Source organism: Equus caballus, chromosome 14 (genome assembly GCF_041296265.1).
Source record: "Equus caballus isolate H_3958 breed thoroughbred chromosome 14, TB-T2T, whole genome shotgun sequence".
Taxonomy (NCBI): domain Eukaryota; kingdom Metazoa; phylum Chordata; class Mammalia; order Perissodactyla; family Equidae; genus Equus; species Equus caballus.
Window position 1 is genome coordinate 45,495,334 of NC_091697.1, and position 23,649 is coordinate 45,518,982.

The 23,649-nt window shown below is 35.3% G+C and overlaps 1 protein-coding gene across 1 annotated transcript; it reads right to left on the reverse strand.

The window, feature by feature from the left end:
- Positions 1–12,958: 12,958 nt before the first annotated feature.
- On the reverse strand, positions 12,959–20,354 carry MARCOL (MARCO like). Its single transcript, XM_070233087.1, has 4 exons — positions 20,227–20,354; positions 16,761–17,293; positions 14,409–14,530; positions 12,959–13,179 (listed from the first exon to the last, which is right to left on the reverse strand). Exons 1-4 carry the CDS (start codon positions 20,297–20,299, stop codon positions 13,134–13,136), a joined length of 774 nt encoding a protein of 257 aa, XP_070089188.1. The 5' UTR covers positions 20,300–20,354; the 3' UTR covers positions 12,959–13,133.
- Positions 20,355–23,649: the final 3,295 nt, after the last annotated feature.

Consider the following 23,649-nt stretch of genomic DNA (forward strand, 5'->3'; position numbering starts at 1 on the left):
TAGTTGTATAGTTCTATAAATTTAGGCAAATATTTTAATTGTGTAACCACCACTACAATAAAGATGAAGAATATTTCCATAACTCCCCAAATTTCTCTTGTGTGGTTTTGTGGCCAATTCTTTCCCTTTTCTTTAGTACTCAGTAACCACTGATCTGATTTCTGTCTCTTTACTATCTTTAAACAATTTTATATTGAAATAGATTTAGACCCATAAAAGATGCAGAAATAATATAGTGAGTTCCTGTCTTGTCCTACCCATCTTCCTCATAGATAAAATCTTATATAACCACAGTACATGTAGAAACCAGCAAATTGACATGGTACACCACTGTTAACAGAACTGAGTACCTTATTTGGATTTCACCATTTAAAAAATGCACTCAATTTTTTGCTATATAGTTCTGTAGAAAGTGTCTCAAGTACAGATTAATATGACTACTTCCACACTCAGGATACAGAACTATTCCATCTCCACAAATAAATTACCCCTTGATACTCACTTTCTCTCGCCAACCATAACCTCTGGCATTCACTTATCTTTTCTTTATCATTATAATTTTGTCATTTGGAGAATGTTATATGAATAGAGTCATAAAGTAAGATTTTGAAACTGGATTTTTGCCCCCTTAATCACAATATACCTGAAATTCATAAAGTAGTCACACCAAATTCACAAGTTGGTGTGTGCATCATTAGTCTATGCTCTTTATTTCTGCACAGTATTGCAATATATGGCTGTACCAAAATTTGTCTATGCCCTATTCCCTCATTGAAGGACATTTGGTTGTTTCTTATTTTGGGTTTGTTTGTTTGTTTTTTAGATTCCACATATAAGTGACATCAAACTATTTATCTTTTTCTGTCTTATTTCACTTAGCATAATGTTTTCAAGGTCCATCCATTTTGTGGCAAATGGCAAGATTTCAGTCTTTTTTGTGGCTGAATTATATATAAATATATATATATTCCATTATTCCAATAATATATACATATTATATATATAATAATATATAATATAGAATGTAATTATATTATTACTAATAATATAATCATATTATTAATGATAATATTAATGATAGTTTAATTAATTATTGATTATGTGAAATTTTATTTTAGTATAATTATATTGTTAATTATTAGTAAGATTAATAATTATATATAATTGTATAATTCTATACTATATATAATATTGGAATAATGGAATATATATTTATATATACTGCATTTTCTTTATCTGTTTATTCGTTAAGGAACATTTAGGTTATTTCCATGTTTTTGGCTATTGTAAATAATACTGCAATGAGCACAAGGTACACATCTTTCAAGTTAGTGTTTTTGTTTTCTTCGGAGAAATACTCAGAAGTAGAATTTCTTGGATCATATGTTAATTCAATTTTTTGAGGAACCTGCATATTGTTTTCCATGGTGGCTGTACCAATTTGCATTCATACCAACAGTGCACAAGTGTTCCCTTTTCTCCACATCCTCGCCAACACTTGTTATTGCTTGTCTTTTCGTTAAGAGCCATTGTGACAGGTGTGAGGTGATATCTCATTGTGGTTTTGATTTGCATTTCCCTGATGGTTAGTGATGTTGAGCACCTTTTTTTGTTGTTGGCCATCTGTATGTCTTCTTTGGAAAAATGTCTGTTTAGATCCTCTGCCTATTTTTTAATTGGATTGTTTGGGTTTTTTGCTTTTGATTTCTATGAGTTCTTTACATATTTTGGATATTAACCCGTTAGATATATGATTTGTAAATATTTTCCCCCATCCTGTAGGTTGCCTTTTCATTTTGTTGATGGTTTCTTTTGCAGAGTCCAGAAGCTTTTTAGTCTAATGTAGTCCCACTTGTTTATTTTTGCTTTTGCTGCCTTTGCTTTTGCTGCCTTTGCTTTTGGTGTCAAATCCAAAAAACCAATCTCTAAGACCAATGTCAAAGAACTTACCCCTCATGTTTTCTTCTGGGAATTTTATGGTTTCAGGTTTTACATTCAAGTCTTTAATCTATTTTGAGTTAATTTTTGTGTATGACATACATTCTTTTGTATGTAGCTGTCCAGTTTTCTCAACACCATTTATTGAAGAGATTCTCCTTTCCCCATTGTATATTCTTGACTCCTTTGTCAAAAATTGATAGACTGTATGTGCATGGGTTTATTTATGGTCTCTCTATTCTGTTCCATTGCTCTATTTGTCTATTTTTATGCCAGTGACTGATTGTTTTGATTAGTATAGCTTTGTAATATAGTTTGAAATCAGGGAGTGTGATGATGCCTCCAGCTTTGTTCTTCTTGAACTGAAACTTCTAACTGAGAGTGTAGGGATGGATAGATTAGATAGAGATGGTCCTTTGAGGTGAACATCACCATGGAGCTAGCTTCTGGAACTTTTTTTCACTGTGTGTTGAGTCTCAACACTGGGATTTGTCTTAATGATTAATATCTGGATCTATTTATTTTCTCAGAACCTCACTACAGATTTACTGAAGGGATTGAAAAGCATTCTTCCAAATGACTAAAACTATGTCATTCTTTATATTGGCATTTTGCATTTTGTCTGGTAAATAATTTTTCTCGTAGTCAATGAGAATTCTTTGATCGTTCAGTAGTTGTCCAAAATTTGGCCAAAATAGAGACCTTACTGATGATCATGGTGATAATTTTTCTTGAAGCCCCCAGACACCAAAAATGATGTAGGAGGTTCTATTAAAAAGCACTAGACTTAGATTTGATACATTGAATTTGATTCCACATTCCCCGCCTTGAATGCTAAGTGGCTTCATGCAAGTCATTGCTCTTACCACACTTAAGTGTATTCATCTACAAAGTGGGGAAGTTACCTATTTTGGACAGAACTGTTGCTGGAGTTTTATAAGCCACCATATACAAGGTTCTGAAATGTAGCCATATTTACAGAAGACACAAATAAATGCTTATTGATTTAGATTAAACTTTTGGATTTTTCTTGGCCATTGAGACCTAGTTTGGGCACACAGATAAATGACCACAAATATATACTTCATTATTTTTACTTACAGAGAATAAATGCCTTTATTCTATCAGCAGATTTTTCTTATCAAAGAAATATCATTTAATTTTTTTTAATTTTCTGCTTTGTTTGTAGGTATTGTCTCTGGGGCTTTTGGAAGTATGACAGTAGTTTCAGTAAGCTCTCTTTTGACTATTAAAAAATCAAAACTTTGTATTCATCATGGTATCAAATACATGGTTGTATATGTTATTTTCTCCAGGAGTACGTTGCCAGATGTATGAGCAGTGGCAAGAGTTAGTGAGATTGGTTCAGAGCTAGGAAGTTTGGAGAAGAGCATGAATGAGGGGGAAGAGGAAACTGTTGGACAAATAAGGGGCAAGAGAACTAAGTACTACAGTGAAAAAGGAACACAAATGTTGACTCACCTAGCCCTTGCAAAGAAGCAAAAGAAGACAGGTCAGGAAAAAACAGGAGTGATTGAATAAGGGGTACAGGAGACTAGAATTCTCTGTAAAATTAAATTGCCAGGTGTGTGGATGTGAATTTATATGAGAATTAAGAGAGTAGGCAATGAATATCAGTGTGTGTTACAGACTAGTGTTCTTGTCTTCTATAAAACAATTTCAAGTAATGAGAAAAGGCTATCTATATGGTGGGAGAATAGATTTCAAGGGGAATTTAGTGTCTGCAGAGTTGCAGAGGAGAAAGAACGTTCAGGTCCTGATTTGTGTGGGGGCTTAGCTGATTCCAGCAATGTAAAGATCTCTGTGGCTAGAGCATAGAGAGTTAGAGAGGTCTAGGGAGACAAAGACCCCAAAGAGATGGGAAGGAGCCAGGGACATGCTAGCTGTTAAGGATTAGGGATTACCTTAAGGAAAAAATGGGCAGTGTTTTTAGCAAAGGTGGAAGGTTTCAATACAAACTCTTTGGAGCTATTGGAAGTGGTTGTGGTTGGACCACCTAGCAGGACACTGCAACTGTCCTGCAGGAAGTGACGGGAGCTCAGACTAGGACAGTGGAAATGGAAATAGAGATGCGAACAGTGCTTGTGGCCTGATACTTTTAATCATTCATCCAGAATATTTACAGAGCCCTTTCTATGTGCTAGGAAGTATTTTACTATTCAAGTAATCTAAAAAGAACTAAGATTGTTCTGTATATCAGGATATTCGCAGTCTGTGGAAAATGATAGTCACATTTAATTAGCGTTGTTGGTATTGTTATTATTACTATTTATTTTACAATGTCTTTGACTTTTATAGCCCTTCTCTCACAAATATCCCCTGATAATAGCTTGTTCCAGATTATATGAACCTATCTGTGGATCAAATGGCAAAACATATATCAACATATGTGTTTTTTACAAGAAATTTAGGTATGGAATAAAATTTGCATGTCTGCTTTTCAAATGTAACAAAGTCTCACTCAGGAATCCCAAGAAAGTCAACACTGGCATTTATTAACACAATCTCCTCATTTAAAGAACTTAGGCACAAGCTCTATATCTATGTAAAGGAACCAGCATTTCTGAAGGTGTTTTTTTGTGGTGCCCTGTTTATAGTTATTTTCATTAATCAGTATGTCACATTCAAATTAATTCAATGATTGACATTTACTTAGGCTGTTAACAGCAGTGCATATAGATTAATCACTTCAAGACAAGTTTTGGCTTCTATTTTCATTATATTAAGTTGTATATTCATTACAAAAGTATTTTGTTCTTTCTGTCTGCATGGCACATTTCTTTTAGTTTCCTTTCCTTGAATTGTAATTCATGCATAATTGCAAATCACACAGGAGAAACAAAATGACTGCAAGTAAAATTAAACAGTATAAAGCCGACATATATCATAAATATTGTGCTTTGAATTATATTTCAGAAAATTCTTTTATTCTATTAACTTCAATCATGCTTGATTTTCATTCGTTCTCTTGATTTAAAAAAAGCAATTAAATCTTGTTTTAAAAAGTAATCTAAGTGTTCCAATTAGAATCAAACATTAAAATTAAAAAAATGTTTCCATTCCTATGGAGATAATTCAAACTATCATGGTTTTCTGTAATATTCAGACAGGAACAGCAAAGTTGTGATGGGTTCTTTGGAATATGTGGAAGGAGAGGTGGGGGATTGTGAAAATATACTCTCAGTGCTTAGAAACAGAGAGAAGAATAGAAAGGAGAGACAATACTAAAGGAAAATAGCCCAGGGAAATTAGGTTCAGCAGAAGGATTGCCAGTGCTTAGAAACAGAGAGAAGAATAGAAAGGAGAGACAATACTAAAGGAAAATAGCCCAGGGAAATTAGGTTCAGCAGAAGGATTGCCAGAGGTGGAGAAAGTGTCATAGAGATACTGTAGGTGCAGCAAGCAGCGCCAGGAGAGAGTCTATTCTCCTTTTCCAGAAGTGTGCTAAAAGACAGGAAGAAACATTTGCATGCAATCTAGGATTAGAAGTATTCAAAATCTGGTTAGGTTATCAGCAAATCTCTGAGATAAATTTCACCAGGATCTTCCCCCAAACCTAGTTCCCATGTAGATTGGTATTTGTAGAGCCACGAAACCAGCATGGATAGCAATATCAAGATCAAGACAGCAGGATACAAGACAGAAAATTGTCAGACTCTACAGAAATTAAGTAGGCAATGACATTACTTAATTTTGAGGCAGAGAAGGCTGGTTCTTGTTCTTACAAGCACTCTTTTTTTCAGGTCAGTACGTGTGCTTTTATAGAAGTGCGTTGAGCCAGCAAATGTGGTTTCATTGGCCTAGAGAAGAGAAAGGATAGTTACAAAGCCTGGGCACTAGGCAGGTCCTGGCCCTTTCCAAACAGATTTCAGTATGCTTAGTTCTTTAGATAAAATTCTCATTTGAGGGAACCATGGTAGGCCTCATATAGGATTTTTTATGTAATAATCTACTTGTTTTCTTTTTTTTCTTTTTTAGACAGTGTTGTGACAACCTTAAAATTAACCATCATTCTCCATGCTAATTCCTTGATGTCGCTTTATCTGTGAAATGACTCCTCTTGCCCTTCCTGTTTTGCTGAAAGTCTCTAGCGTTTTCCATGCTTTTCGCCTAGGGTAAGGAAATTCAGCATACATAAAATCCGATCTATATATTCTTTTAGACTTTAAAGTTCAGAAATTTTTTTAATTAATATTTCTGACTCTATATGTTTTTAATGAATATCCTGCTTTGGAAAACACAGAACATAAATAATTTCCTATGAAAATAATGATGTTATGAATAAAAAAGATTAACCATGCAAAAATTTAATGTCTCTTGTGGATTCTTGTTATTTCATCCCTGATCTCTAAGTGGATGAAGAACACTATGGATGCCTAAGAGATTTTTTTGCAATTAAATGAAAACCAGTCTCTGAATAAAGCTCTTATAAGAAACCTATATTGAAAAAACTACCTGTATTTCCAAGAACTTTAGAGTTATTCAAGAAATGATAAATATGAGTTTTATAGTAACTAATGTTATAGATCATTGAAGTTCTATTTTGCTATTAATTTTTTATTGGGATAACATTGGTTTATAATGTTATATAAACTTCAAGTGTATGTTGTATTTCGATTTCTGTGTAGGCTGCAGCATGTTCACCACCCAAAGTCTAACCACCATCCATCACTGTGCACATGGGCCCTCTTACCCCTTTTGTCCTCCCCCTCCTTCCCTTCCCTCTGGTAACCACCAATCTGTTCTCTACATCTTTGTTGTTTTTTTTTATCTTCCACATATGAGTGAAATCGTAACGTATTGACTTTCTTCATCTGACTTGTTCTGCTTAGCATAATGCCCTCAGAGTTCATCCACATTGTTGCAAATGGCAAGATTTCATCTTTTTTATGGCTGAGTAATATTCTGTTATATATATATATATATACACACTATTGTATATATATAAATACATCTTCTTTATCCATTCATCCATTGATGGGCACTTAGGTTGTTTCCAAGTCTTGGTTATTGTGAATAATGCTGCAATGAACATAGGGGTGCATTAGTCTTTTCAAATTAGTGTTTTTGTGTTAATTGGATAAAGTTTTATTTTAACTTAATCATTAACATAAAACCCAGTATATTGATGTACTACTTTGTTGCCTTGTGTTATATTCTTTGCCTTTAAGATGGGGTGGTACAAAAAAAGATTCTTTGAAAAGTTTTTAAGATTCTTTTTAACAAAGGAAGGAAAATTCTTACTAATTAGTTTTATTATTAAAACTGTTTTAAGGCTTTTTTGGATTTGTTATTTCCTTTAGTCCTCATAGATATGTAAACTAGGCATAATAAAATCCATTTTTTTAAATAGTGGAGAGTTGAGTCTTAGGGATCTTAAATACACTAACATATTCTATTCTGATTTTAAAGGTAATTTTTATAGACAGCATGAGTCTTTCTATGAAGCTAAGGAGGAGAGAGGCTTCCCAACATGAGTTTCCACAGTGTTAGGCTACATGCCTTTGCCTTAATGGGAAAATACGCAAGAATATACATACAACCTCACTGTCTGGTTGAATAGATGAATAGGAAATCATGTATATACAGCCTCCTTAATGAGTGTTTTTCAACTTAAAGTTTTTTTCAACTTTAATAACTCAGATTAATACTTCAATGATCTCTTTCACTTTGTACCCACAAACATTGCATGTCATGGTTTGTTTTCTTCTTTCCCTATCTTAATCTGGAACAGCATTTATCTTCACAACTCTGACATTTCCTGCTGAAACCCAGAAGGCATAATCACCAAACTTGCTTTAGATTCACATTCTTTCACTTCCTACAAATTGGACTTTGTTTGACTGGGCCTACAAAAATATTTCTTCATTCCCTAGCTGGCTTACTGAGTTTTGACCCTCTATCTGTTTTTATTGTCTACCAGGACCTTTTAGGGTACAAGATCTTAGAAAATTAACTGTATTATAGAGTTCTGAGAGATAAAGGAAGTTAGAAGTATTTAATGTCTTACTTTCCAAATCTTATACAGTGGAGATATTATGAAGACCATCTGAACTTAGATGTGGGAGGCTGAAGTTTCCTCACTTCCAGTTCAACCAGAGAATATCATATTTTGTTTCTTTTGTATATTTTTAAAAATATTAATCTAGTTGTATGACTTCCAAAGTTGAATCCTTGAAAAAGTTCCAATATTAATTTTTTATTCTCTTTAATTTCTATTTTTGGTTACTTTCTATATTATTCACAATATATTTCTTCAGAAATAATGCGTAAAATTAAAATATATGTGTATATTTTGGAGGTTTGTTATAAAAACGTTTTACTTAGGTTATGATATCAAAAATGCTTGCAGACAACTGGTTCCTGATTTAGTCCAGTGCTCTTTTTGTATAGGCAAGGCAAACAAAGCCCAGAGAGAGGAAGTTGCAGAATGATAGGTATGACAGAATAGGATCTAGAGGTCAGACATCCTAATACTTAGACTTATGACTTTAGTTCCTCTCCCTGACTTTAAATGTCATACTATTTTTCCTATTCCATAAATGGAATTAATAGGAGAATCTACATAGGAATGAGGAATATGAGAAATTATAATCAAGCTAATAAAAAAAGATTTTTAGTCTTATGTAAATTTCTTTGAAAGAAATTCACTCCTTAAAACTTTAGTTATCACTGTAACTTATGGGGTTTATAGCACATTTAAAAGGAAAATGAATGACAATAAAACACAAAGGCTGGAAGCAGATAAATGGAAGTACACTGTTGCAAACTTCTTATCAATAAGTGTAAGAGTAATAGAATAATATTACTTGAAGGAAGAAAAAGATGTGCTAAAGATTTATACGTAAACTAAAATAATAATTTTTAAAAAAAAAAACCTTAAAACACAGGTTTATATCTAATAAGCCAACAAAGTAGAGAAAATGGAATCATAATAATACTAAACTAATCCATCTGAAGAAAGATAAAATAAAATGGGAACAAATAGGAAATTATTGATGAATAGAAAATAAGTATTAAGATAATAGTTATAAACGTGACCACAAAAATAATCACATCAAATGTAACTGGTCCAAATATTCCCAATTGAAAAGCAGAGATTATAAGATTGGATCAAAAAAGCAAAGATATGCTTCCTACAAGAGAAACACATTAAGTATAAAGACAAAAATAGATTAAAAGTAGAAAGATGAGAAAAAAATATACCATGCTAACACTAATGAAAAGAAAGCTAGAGTGATGATATCAATGTAAGACAAAGTAGATTTCAGAGAAAATTACATTAGCAGGGACAAAGTGGGTCATTTCATAACGATAAAAGGAGTTAATTCATCAACAGTTTTTAGCAACCCTAAGTGCCTATCAAACTAATAACAGAGCTTCTACATAGAGGGAACAACTAATGTATCAGTGAGGAGAAACAGACAAACCCACTATTTTAATTGGAAATATCAAGATCATTTTCTCAAAAATTAATAAAACAAGTAGAGAGAAAATCAGTAAAAAAATATAGAAGACTTAAAGAACACTATCAACCAACTTAACAGCATCTACATTTATAGACCATATCACCTAACAATCACAGGATGATCATTCTTTCCAATTACCCACAGAATATATACCAGGATAGACCACACTCTTAGCATTAAAAACAAGACATAAAATATTAGAATGGATCAAGCCATTCAAAGTATGTTTTCGTACTAGTGATGTTAAATTAGAAATCACTAGTAGAAGATATCCAAGACATGGAAGCAACCTAGGTGCCCATCAAGGGACGAATGGATAAAGAAGATGTGGTATTTATACACGATGGACTACTACTCAGCCATAAGAAATGATGAAATTCGTCCATTTGTGACAACATGGATAGACCTTGAGGGTATTATGCTCAGTGAAATAAGTCAGAGGGAGAAAGTCAAGTACCATATGATCCCAATCATAAGTAGAAGATAAAAACAACGACAAAAAAACACGTAGCTTTGGAGATTGGATTGATGGTTACCATAGGGGAAGGGGGGAGGGAGGAGGGCAAAAGGGGTGATTAGGCTCACGTGTGAGGGGATGGACTATAGTTAGTTTTCGGGTGGTGAACAAGATGTAATGTACACGGAATTCAAAATATGATGTACATCCAAAAATAAATTAATTAATTTTTAAAAAAAGAATATATCTGGGAAGTCCTCAAATATTTGAAAACTAAACAAAACACTTCTAAATTGCCATAGGTCAAAGAAGTAATCAAAAAGGAAAATTAGAATGTATGTACCAGGACTAGTTCATGCCAAAGTACTCTGACACACTACCCTTATCCAGCTTAAGATGGAGTAGGGGAGGCATATATCAATCAACAATTCATGCAACTACAACTGACCTATGTTATAAAGAGAAAGCATATCGTGTATTTATAGGGTGAGATTATATACCAAGGAGGACAGTGGATATGGTCAAAAAGTCATCTCTGAATAAAGTATACTTAAAGTGCTAAACAAAGGCTAAGTAAAGCTTAGGTAGACAAGGTAGGATGTGGGATAATGTGTTGAGTTTCTGAGATGATGAAATGTACACAAAACTTGTTTGAAGGAATCATAGAAATTTCCAGAATTGGAAAAGAGAAGGCCATAATGTCTGAATTACAGCTTACAAGTAGGAGTTTTGTACAAGAAATATTTTAACACACTCAATATCTTGTAGGTCAGGTATCGAATGTGGAGATTGTCTCAAATATTAGGGGTCCAAGGGTTATAAGCTGAGATGGCAGTAGTGATATTATAAGATTTTTGTCTCAAACAGATCACTCTTGCTGCTCTATGAGGAATGGATTAAAAAGATTAAAAGTCAAGATATGCCAACCATTTAGGGAGATATTATAGTGTTTTAGGAAAAGGCAATAAGTGGTAGCTTGCACTACTATACAAGCAATTAAGAAGAGAAGTAGACAGCATCTGTTTCCCTGGTACTCTCCTGCATTAATCACTCATTGATTCATTCATTAAAACAATCTTTACTAAGCCCCTTCTGTGTACAAAAAAGGCTAAAATTTTCTCCCTCAGGATGCTCACTGTATATTTGAAAGATTCCATTAACATCTTTTCAGGTGATTATCATCGAATGCCCCTCTGTAGCGAACACAGCCTAATGTGTAGTGAACATCCTTGATTGCTTACCCATAGCAGAATACTTTCTTGAGATAATTTTGTTGGTCAGACTTACAGAAATAGCTATTTTTGTTGTGTGTGTGCAAAAAATCTGGGTCATTATAGAACTCCGTTACATCTTTTAAGTATTTAAGAAAGAGTTGCAAATTCTGTCTATGCAACGGAATCAGTGTGTCTGAAGGCTGAGTACTGTTTGCTAGGCACCTGTAAATCAATTAAATGAACCTAAACTAACTTATCAAACATCAATAACAACTAAGTCTTGAGGTATTTTCCAGAATTCAATTCTATTCTTCCTATGAGCATGTATTAATTTCAAAATAATTTATTTACTTCTTACTATATGAAGCACTTTGTTCAGAGCTCAGTCACTGCACTCTGTTTAATCTCCCATTAAATTAAATCATAAAGAAACAGCCTCAGGTGCTGGACAATGAAGAGCAAAGTTTACTTAAATCCTATCAACTTGAACTGGGGATTGAGTTTCCGGCTGAATCCTTATATTCCATGAGCCAAGTATATGAGGGGTTCCACATTGATCTCTGAGTCTTGTTCATTGCCAGCTAGAGGAAGGGTAGAATGCCCTTAATAATAAGCATTTTAATGACCTTTATTTCCCCCAACTACAGCTTTCTGCATCTTTCCTTCCCCACCTTTCCAGACCATAACTCTCCATACATATTGGGCTACTATCGTGTTTCCCTCTCCTTAGATTTAACCACTTATCCTGTCTGATACCACAGCTTCTCTTTACACTTTGATCTGGGCCATGTGCCCTATTCCACTGTCTGCTTTCCTGCTACATTTGTCGTGTTGGATTCATATATTCCAAATATAAATTGCTGACTGAATTCCCCACTGCTAAATAGGGTTCCCTTGGACATAAAAGTACTTATATTCATCACCCACCTCCAGATCTTGCTCAGCCTCTCTGATGTCATTTTCCTTAAACCATTCTTTTCACCAGCTCTGATCCTGCCATAATATCGAGGATTAAGCCCATTTTGGAGCCCCATGTTGCTAACCAATATGATTAATATCCTCGTAAGGGCCTTCTGGTCATCTGGGTTCTATGCCTGACTTAAAACACAATTTCAGATAAAATACGGTAAATCTCTACATTTCAATATCTGTAGATCAATGGTTTTAAAATCTATTTTTGCTCATATATCCCTTTAGACATCTTATGAAAGTTTTGGACACTCTTAAGAAAAAAGTACACAGAGGATTTATTTTTGCATATGGTTCCATGGGTCCTCTGGAGTCAATCAATACATCCTTAAAAAATCTCAAGTCAGTTTCACATCAGGTGTTCAGAGACCGCTTTCATTAGAATACCTGGAATGTGGTTTAGAACTGCAGTTTCTTTAGCTCTATGAGAGACCTACAGCATCAGCATTTCTTTTCTTTTTTTTTTTTTTTTAGGAAGATTAGCCCTGAGCTAACTGCTGCCAATCCTCCTCTTTTTGCCAAAGAAGACTGGCCCTGAGCTAACATCTGTGCCCATCTTCCTCTACTTTATATATGGGACGCCTACCACAGCATGCCTTTTTGCCAAGCGGTGCCATGTCCACACCCGGGATCCGAACCGGTGAACCCCAGGCTGCCAAGAAGCGGAACGTGCGAACTTAACTGCTGCTCCACCGAGCTGGCCCCACATCAGTATTTCTGAAGTGGGGAATCTTTACTTTTCACGTGCAATCCTGAGATTTTTATATCTATTAGGGTTTGCAAATTGCTGCTGTAGCTCCTGAATATTAGCCATTTTGGCACTTTGGGAAGAGATGGATCATAGACACAAAGTTTGGGAAAGTCTAGAAAATAAACAATCTCAGCAATCATAAGCACCTCTGGAACTGATTTTATTTGCAATGGAACAATCTTGGAAAATAATGTAAGATCCATCATATCTGTGAGACTCATGCCGATCTCAGTGGAAGTCCCAGGGAAGTCTATTGTTTAAGGAGAATTCAAAGTGGATTTTGAGGTTCCAGGTTATTTGGATACTGTAGATACTTAGCATTTCCCCTCATGCTTCAAAGTCAGTTTTCCATTACTCAACCTGAAAACAAGATAATGAGAGAAATCAAGGACCAAGTGAATTGTGGCACCACCAGAGAGAAAATGTGGTTATTTAAAAAATCACATGGGGAAAAGCGGGCCCAGGCTCTGGCTTGCCTGTGTCCCATTGACTGCTCTGGGAATTTGTGCATTTTGTGCCAGTCCTTTCTTGTCCCTGGGCCAGGTGACTTATCCATAAAATGAGAGAATGGGAGGCTGATGTTCCCTCCAACTCTAACTTTCATGGCTACAGGGGACACTTACCATTAACATTTGTTTATTTACACAATAACAATTTACTCAGCACTTAATAAATTCTGGAACTATCAAAAACAAGAGAGGTATAATTTTTACCTTATTCCTACCTTCACAAATTAATATTTATTAATTTTGAAAGCTGAGATATCTAACTCTTTCTTAGCTACATGTTCTAATTTTTTTTTTTTTTTAGGAAGACTAGCCCTGAGCTAACTGCTGCCAATCCTCCTCTTTTTGCTGAGGAAGATTGGCCCTGAGCTAACATCTGTGCCCATCTTCCCCTACTTTATATGTGGGATGCCTACCACAGCATGGCTTGTCAGGTGCTGCACCCGGGATCCAAACCGACCAACCCCGGGTTGCCGAAGCACAATGTGTGAACTTAACCCCTGCGCCACCAGGCCAGCCCCTACATGTTCTAATTTTAAACATCCTAATAATCATCTTATTTCTTATAGACAGGCAGAGTGTAACTCTTAAAGGTTTGTGTGGCTCACCAAATCCAACTTCAATATTATTATTTAAATTTAAAATATAGTTTAGTAGTAAACAGTTAGTAATCCGTAGGATTCATAGTCCTCCTTAGCCTCTGATATATTTTGTTTGTTGTCTTCTACTGCAAAAATGAAAGCTCCATGGAAGCAGGAGGCAAGAAATTCCGTGAGTTTGCTCACCACCTTACCTCCAGTGCTTAGAGCAATGCCTAGTACATAGTGGATGTCTAGTGAATATTTGGTAAATGAATGACTCAATAATAAATTTACTCCTACTTAAAAAGCTGAATGTACCACATTCTCTCAGGAAATGACTAAATTTACTATTCAAGAATTAAGTATCGTTTTATGTTTCCTTTGGACAAACACCCAAGACACTATTGAGAGAAAACTATAGAGACACAGAGAGAAATGTTCTTTTATTCCCTTTGGATCAGAATAGTTCTTCCTGATACAAAGAAATATAAAATGCTCTTACCTTTTTGCTTCACCAAATACACAGTCGTTACTATAGGTTCTTCCATCCGAACCACAGACTGGTTTGTAGATAGATAGACAATTTATAGTTCCAGCTGAGTTCTTGATGCTGGTACTGCCAGTCTGAGGTAATATGAAAGACCATTAGGTAAATATAGGAAACTCAATTTAATTTTGATATTGTAATAAAACAAATATTTATTGCTCATTAATTATTGATTAAGCATTGTACTAAACCAGTCATTTTACTGATCTTTGCTTATTCAACTTAATTCATGCCACACTAGTGAAAGAAGAGCATATTTTTCTCCAATGCAAAGTTGCAGGCCTACAGTGCATTTAAGTGACGAGCCCAAGACCAGATATAGATTAAATACCCAAGCTTGGATTCAAACCCCGAGTTATCTGACTTCAGAGCAGCTGCTCTTACTCATGTCAGACTTCCTCCACTTTAATTCTCTGTACACAAGCCTTCCTCTACTCAAGGAAACAATAATTATAGAAAAGTCATACTGGCAAATACAAAACACAAATGGTCATAATTTATTGAACCTTTCTTTTTTCTTTTCTTAAGAAAGAAAATGAGATTGGAGATAGGATTATGCAGAATTCAGTTGAACAGTATTTTAAGAATTTCCTCATAATCAAGTTATAGAATGACAGAAGCGTGTGAACATAAAGAAGTTTTGATGAGCAGATGAGAACAGAGACACTAAATGGAATGCTGAGCATCTTCAATAGGAGGCTTTGTCTTCTTAGAGCAGGGGAAGATGAACAAAGACCTGTCTTCTCCATTGGCTTAGAGTTTACCACCTTTTTCAAACCAATACATTACTTTCATTCACACATGCTCTGTGAAATGGACAGGGCTATCACCCCCATTTTTAAAAAGAATATAAAGGTTGGAAAGTTTAAGTGGCAATCTAAATACTCAGAAACCTGATGGTGGTGGCATTAAGGTCTGGATGGCAGGAATGTCCCTGGAAGATTACTAATTCATGCCAGCCTAGAGATAAGGACCAAGAGGGACAGAAAGATTTCATCTGAAAGGATATTGAGGAATGACAAGTTATGAGGTAAAAAGTAAGTTTCCGTTAAGATATTGAGATGGAGGAAGTGTTCTAGAAAACTATTTTGGATGTATTAAGTGAAGGGTCCAGAGTCATTGTTAAATGGAATGAGGAGGCTGGCAGTTGTGAAAGAGACTGGCAAGGGAAGGCAAGGCACAGCAGGACTCAGAAGGAAATACAGGGGTCATGGATGCGTACCTATTTGCAATGATGGCTCCCAAATAACAGGCATTTATTCACCCATCTGACAAATAGTTTAAGAGAACCTATTATATGCCTGTCTTATTCGAGGATCTGGGGATACAAGTTTGAAAAGTAATGGTACTTTCTTTAACGAGTTCATGCTTCAATGGAATAGATTATCAATTACAAAGCAATAAGGTACATTCTATGACAGAGGATATCATTAGTATTAGGAATACATTCGTGGGAAGTCAAAGAAGTCTGTATGATCTGGATGATGTGTGAGCAAGAGTTAACGTGAAATGTTTAGCCATGTCCAATCATGGACCTGGGGTCCAATTATGAAAAATATTAAATGCCATGCTCAGGAGTCTGGATTTCATCTTCTTCTTCTTCTTCTTCTTTTTTTTTTTTTTTTTTTTTTTGAGGAAGATTAGCCCTGAGCTAACTACTGGCAGTCCTACTCTTTTTGCTGAGGAAGCCTGGTCCTGAGCTAACACCCATGTCCATCTTCCTCTACTTTATATGTGGGACGCCTACCACAGCATGGCATGCCAAGCCATGTCCGCACCCGGAATCCAAACCCGGCGAACCCCGGGCTGCCAAGAAGCAGAACGTGTGAACTTAACTGCTGCGCCACGGGGCCGGCCCCTGGATGTTATCTTCTGAGTAGTGTAGCACCACTGAAGAATTTTTAGCTGAGAAGTGATAGATCAGATCAGATTTGTGATTTAGAAATACCACTTGGGTAGTATGTAGATTATAGATGGGATAGAAATGGGCATGAAAGTTAAATTTGGTGGGGATGGGGGCTCAGTTAATGGGAGTCTGAGCTAGTCCAGTATAGGTAGAAAGGCTTGAGTGGAAAATAGAAGAAGGGAATGAGGGATGGAGTGGAAGAGCATGACCCTCATTAACGATCGTAGGGATATATGAAAATAACCTTCTCCAAATTGCCTCTCATTTTGTTGAATTAGAGTCATTGCAAAGTGTTTGTCATTAGTATAGTGTATTCTGTTAACCATTCCAAGTCTTGGAAAATAGAATGACTGAGATAAATGATAAGTTGACTGAGGAAAGAAAAGGAAATTAACACTAACCTGAGTGTCCTTTACATTGCCATTCAAAGGGTTGCCTACTTTTTTCCTTTCTTCTGGATTGTAAAAAGACCCTGATTTCCCTCGTTGGCCAGAAGATCCTGGTTTTCCTTGCTGGCTAGATGACCCTGGCTTCCCTTGCTGGCCAGAAGATCCTGGCTTCCCTTGTTGGCTAGCTGACCCTGGATGCCCGTGCTGACCAGAAGATCCTGGTTTTCCTTGCTCATTAGAAGTTTCTGGATTCCCTTTTTGGTTAGATTCTCCTGAATTCCCTTGAAGACTCCCAGGCTGATTGAAAACTCCTGGTCTCTTTTGCTGATTAAAATTCCCTGGTTTCCCTGGCTGGTTAGAATACCCTGGTTGTCCTTGCAGACTAAATGTCCCTGGTTTTCCTTGTGTGTTGCTACCTTCTTGTTTATTAGATTCCTTTTGTCCTCCTTGATGGTTAGCTTCATTTTTTCTCTCTAGAATAAGTGTAGGTTCTGGACTCTCTTGTAGTTTAAGAACATTTGTTTTCAAAGTCTGGGTTGAAGGCACTGGAATGATACCATAAGCAAAATAATAAAGTTATTCATCTTCAAAAATTTAAAATCAACAGCATTCATCCAAAGATATATATGTTTAATGTCTCTTTGATTTTTTTTTAACCAAACCTCAAGATAGAATCTTCCCACTAATTCTCATAACCAGAGTATTTTGGTTCCTCCACTTTTTTCTTGACTATATTACAAAATTTACAAAAATCTTGGGGTCAAGCCAGCTTATCACATTTCTATATCAGAGTCTGAATTATTTGAACTGTGCCTTCATACTACTGTCAATTCCTTCGAATGATTTCCTGATTAATCAAGCAGACTCTGCTTTAGTGCCTATTATAAACTTTTTCCACCTCGTACTCTTTCCCCATATTCCCAATCTCACCCTGTAGAACACGCCATCATCAACTTTACAAACATAAAAATTGTTGGACATGAGACCTCCTTCTACATTCTCTTCTCCATCTCTATATGTGCTTTTTGTAGCCATATGCTCCTGTCCCAAAGGCAGTGGTTTCCCTTCTTCTTCAGAACATCCTTTCTTTTTCAATCAATTTTGTGTCCACCATTTCTGTAAAGGCCCTAGCAACAATTAATTAGTCATATGCTCTCTGGGGGTTATTTGTTTTTTTCTTTTGCAGTCAAACTACTCAAGGAAATGATGGATATTGTGTGACTGTTTCTTAAAACCTATGTTTAATAACTCATCTAATCTATCTGCTTTCTCAAATTTATTGTGGAAGTCCATCCACCCCTACATATATAATATGATACATATGATATGATAATGATACATATATATATTTAGGGATGGATATATATGAATATATATTTTCAGATTCTATTCCAAAAGGAGCAGGATGTAGGAAACAATGATAAGCAGATGGAAAGGCTTTAGAGCTGTTAAGCACAATGATATTCCATGGGGTCTGATGCTTCTTGTCCTTGCTTTGGTACAAGTGTTTCTCTTTGGCCTCCTCACCTTTTCCATTTGATGGTTCCTTTTTCTTCCCCCAGCTTCTTAATTTTGGGGTTCCTCAAAAGTTTTATTCAGGCTTACTTTTTTTTTCTTCACAGGCTTCCCTGGTAATTTTTTCAATTAACACAACCTTAAATCATTTCAATGTGAATGGTTCCAAATCTATACCTAGGGTTTCACTTGCATTTGCAATTGCCCAGATTTATATTTCCATGAGTGTACACACTTGTGCTTTCAAGTAAATTTAACTAAAAACAAATACATCATTCATTGTTATCCACTGAGCATGCTATGGCATACTCCATTGCTGGCGGTTAAGGTCCTAGCCCAGGCACAGGAGTTTAGCACATAGGAACCTGATTTACGAAACTGTTATATAGTGTAGGATAGAGTCTGTGAATGTAACCTAGCCATTCCTTCAATTTACAAAAAAAATATTCAATGAGTTTGCCATAATTTATTTAACGTGTCTTCTAGCAATGAGTACCTAGTTTATTACCCTCTTTTACTATTACAAACAATAATTTAATCAAAATCCTAAAATACATTATTTCTCATATGGATAAATTTGTAGGATGAAATCAGGGGTATAATTTTTAGGTAGAAAATATAAATAAGATATCAGAATGAGGTTTAATTATCTACTTTTTATATTAAAATTTTGTAAAATAATTATCTTCAGTTTTTGTTTTGTATTTTTCTTTTCTGATTTTACAAACTCTAAATACATGTGAGGCATTGCTTTACATTATAAAAGTGTCATAGGCATTCCTGATTCCTCTCTCTTCTTCACCCTCCAAATCCATATAACCAGTACATCTTGTATTAATATACTTTCTTCTATCAACAAATGACTGATGAATACATGCTAAATGTCATCTAGAAAAGCACTGAAGTACAGAAGAGATGATATCTGTCATCACGGTATCACGGTAAGGGATTTTGACTATACGCTTTTGTTCCCCTCTAAAACATATATATATATATATATATATATTCTTTTTTCCTCCCTTCTCCTGTCCCATCACTTAGCCCTATATTCTTATTTCTTAACTCTACTACCTCAGTGACTCCTTAAATGGCATCTCTGTACAACTTTTCCCACAACTAATCCATTTTCAATATCACTACAGACTGATATTTCTTAACAGAAGGGATATGATCACATCCGTACTCAACAACCTGAACCAATTGCAATACTTTCATTGAGAAGAGAACCACTATTTCTTGTATTCCCACTATAAGCAGCTGAAGGTCACAGGCACTTTATTGTTTTTTTTCACTAGATATAAGAAACAAATGGTCAAGTAGGAGGTCATAATTTGCAGATAAATTGGAATTGCCTTCATTTATCATAATTTATTATCTTCGGAAATGTATTATCTGTGTCATTTATTATCTTGATAAATTCACATTGCTAGCTGGAAATTGACATCTCTATAAACAGATAACCTAACTGTATAACAACCTGTAGGAATGTATAATTATTTCCATTTTGCAAATGAAAAAACTGAGGCTAAAATAAGTTAATTAAGTTTCCCATAAGCACATAAATAGAAAATTGAAAAGCCAGGATTTGAAACCACTTCTTTTTGACCACACAGCCTTGGATCATCACACAAGACCATATCCTTTATGGAACTTGAACTGGAGTATTCACAAACTCTCATAATCTTTTTAGATTGAATTTTCTTCCCAGTCTAGTGTCTTGCTTTTCCCATCCCCTTGCCTCTGCTTCTCTTCAGCCACATCAGACTATTTACCGTTGTCTCACCGTCCACTATTTTTATGCCTCTGATCTATACTTATGTTGTCTGAAATTACCTTCTTGCATTTCTCTGTCAGAGATTTCCCATTTTTTAACTTTCCGGCAAAGTATTACTAAATAACTCAACATTTCTAATTCTTTACTTTGAGAACTGGAAGGAAAGTCATTGAACGTAACTTTTCTTACCTGAGAACATGACCAAGAACATGAAGGGAAGAAAAATGAAAGCCTTCATGTTAGAGCTAGTTGTTTCAGACATGTCTGTTGGAGGGAGTTAAGGGTAACTCTTCAGTAGATGCTTTCTGAATAAATAACGCTGATCACCACCATGTTATATATATGAAAAATCCTCCACCCTAATTGCTAAACACTGTCACTGTGTTAAAAAAAAATTACAGAGTAACTTTCGCAAACTGAAAGGTGTTGCTTCTTGAGAGGACTGCCATTTTTAAAATTAGCTTCACGCCCCAACTCCCATAAATTTCAAAACTTTAATACGCTTCTATCAGATATCTTTGTCGCAGAAAAAAACAAAAAGGTGAAACCCATCTGGGAGAGTGGTAAATTTAGTGTTCATATTTTTTTTATTACTAAGAGATGACTTATCTTTAATCAGTACTGTTATTGACCCCCCAAGTTCATACATCCACAATATTCTCATTACATTTTCCTGCACATGAATTATGTGTCAATTTTTTACCTCAAGTTATATTTCCAAAGCAAGTAAAATTGCATTGAGTATTGGTCATTAGTAAGTGATGAATGCATCCAGTGGGAAATGATGGGTAATATATTTTTATGAAGTAACAAGAGACAATAGAGCTCATGTTTGATAATAACATTACACTCTTGACCTTCTTGCCTCAAGCTGTTATGCCAAACAGAAGGTCATGTGAAAATCACCTTGGGATTTTCAGTCAGTCATAAACTCAATATTATAAAACACTGGAATAGTATGTTCAAGATTGGCTGCCCTACATAAGAGGACCTTGAATTAATTGAAATATGTCCAAAAGAAGATGACTTTGATGACGTGAAGCCTAGAGACCAGGTAACACAAGGTTGGTTGATGGCAGTAGGAAAAGTAAGCATGAATAAAGACAGACTTAGGAGTGATATTGTCATTGAATTCATCATCTGAAGAGCCTTGGTATGGAGAAAGAAGATATTATTCGATCTGTGTAGTTTCAGAAGTCAGAACTGGTCCCAACATAAGGAAGCTCAGGATAAACATTTTTGAATTCTCTGGAAAATTTCAGCTCTGGGAAGAGAGGTGAACTAGCTAATTCTTACAATCCCTTCCAACTTTAAGATCCTCAGATTTAGTGGTTCTGGATTATGCTTGATTTTCACTTTAGCTTATTTAGAAGGACAATTTTGAAATGATAAATGATTTCCTTTAGCCAAGTCAACAATTTTAAGGCATCAAAAAAGACAAGTTTTAAATTTTTCTGTAGTAAGGAGGCAACTTTTTTCCTCCTACATAATTATTCTGTGTACTGACTGGCATTCACATAAATGTCAGAAGAGGCTTAGTGAATGAGAAGACCTTGGATTATGCATATATATATATATATATATATATATATATATATATCCCGTATAATATACCCCATCTAAAATATATATATATTTTAAAGATCAGATAATTTTTACCAAAATTTCATTATGAAAAGTTTCAAAATACAGACATATTGAAAGGATAGTACAGTGAAGACCCTTATACACACCACCAAGATTCTTCAATTAGTATTTCGCTGCATTTGCTTTACCATATCTTGATCAAAATGGGTAAATTTGATGCAAGTTATTTTCACATCCAGATACTCATGTATAGAACTCAAAGCAGTAAATTCCCAAATATTAGCAAATGGACCCTGATAGATGCATCTGCATTTTGCCTCAGCAATTTTTCCTTGCATACTTAGCGTCATCATCTGACCTACCCATGCTTTTTTCCCAACTCCAGTGCTAGTATACTTTGAAATAGCACATACAAATAACAAATATGATTGAGTGCCTTGTATGGGGATACTGCAGTAAGAAGATAAAGTCTTATGAAGCCTATGCTCTGAGATCTCAGAGACTGCCTCAGTGGATTTGTTGAAGCTATCATTGGTCGCACTGAGTAAGGCAGCACTCTCTCTTTATGTACCGATTCTCCAAACCATTCCAATGGGCCTTTTGAGTAATTGCTTTTAACCTTTAAATTTTCTTAAATGAACATTTAATTTCTCCTGAAATAATGAGAATTCTCCCACCTTTAGAATCGTCTTCTGTTATTATCTTCCTTTACGTTTGAGAGTAAGGCCAAAATTGTGTCTTGGAGTAGGCCCAAAAAATGCTCACCACAGCCACATATTAGAGAAGGGAAAGAGTGTCTCTCATGTCTTGGAGTGGGGTTCTAGGTCAAGGCTGTTCTTTCAGCCATCATTTGGGTGGAAATAACAATAGCAATGGAGTCAGAAGACTGGAGGTGTCTCCCCTCTTTTTTAGCTATGTGATCTTACTTAAATTAATCTATCTGTCTCTCTCCATCTACCTCTTTTTCCTCTTATTTCTAAAATCATGATAAGAATACCTCCTGAGCGAGTCAAATATTGCTAAGTGGTTTTTTGTGTTTTGCTGGAAAAAGTTCATACCTGTAGTTTAATGATCTTGGTTTCTGATTGTGGGCTGTTTTATAGCATCCTGTGTCAGGTTACCTGATTTAATCTCAAGAATCCATTTGTCCGGCAGCTAAAGGGAAGAAAACTTTGAACTCCCTATTAGTTTTCTTCTGTTGTGTACTTTAACCACTATGTTTCCTTTCAATTCTCCCTGGGGGATGGGGGGCAGCGCAGGAATAGCACATGTCAAGTTTTGTTTTTTAAACTCCAGGAGATGTGTAAAGATTGAGCACAGTAAAAGACAGAAGATAGCAGCTACACAGCATTCATTAGGCTATTCAGACAGACACAAATAGGTTGAACTGAATCCAGCAGACAAATTGAATGTTTGGTCTGGTCTTTTAAATATAATTCATATTGCACAGAAGACATAATGCCTCTTAAATTCAGTGTCATGTTGCCAAAACTGTCACAAGCAGACTTGCCAGTTGGTTACCAAGTCCCATTAAATATTTCACAATATTAAGAAAGAGGCCAAGGGTCAAGCACTAGGTGATCACTACCTGACTTAAGGCCCTTTGCCATTTCTCAGTTGACTTACTTATTTGATCACTTCACCCAATCTTCGCCCCCATGTTGGCGTTAGTTTCAGAACACTGAGTCTTGGAGGACGCAGATGCTTCAGATAGAATCTTGGGTAACTTTTCTTCTTCGGGCATCAATTTCTTCACCCAGCACACAAAGTTTCAATGCAAACTAAAATTCAAATATATTCAATTTCATCATTATTTATTGAGATGATGTATATATCCAATACATACACTAGAATGTTCCATTAATGTTAGCTATTGTTACTATACTCACATGAATATTTGAGATTAGAAACATGACCTCTGCAACCTTCACTTTAGTTGACTACACATAAAGTGACTAGGGAACAATAAAATATAAAATAGAGAATAATTATAATAGTCCTGGACTAAATTGGTTATAATGGCAT

Excerpts from the sequence above, each read along its gene's own strand:
- MARCOL (XM_070233087.1), bottom strand. The coding sequence starts at position 20,299 with ATGTCTGAAACAACTAGCTCTAACATGAAGGCTTTCATTTTTCTTCCC. Across the intron at positions 17,294-20,226 it reads GTTCTTGGTCATGTTCTCAG|TGCCTTCAACCCAGACTTTG; the intron begins GTAAGAAAAGTT and ends GTATCATTCCAG. Across the intron at positions 14,531-16,760 it reads GCAATGTAAAGGACACTCAG|ACTGGCAGTACCAGCATCAA; the intron begins GTTAGTGTTAAT and ends ATATTACCTCAG.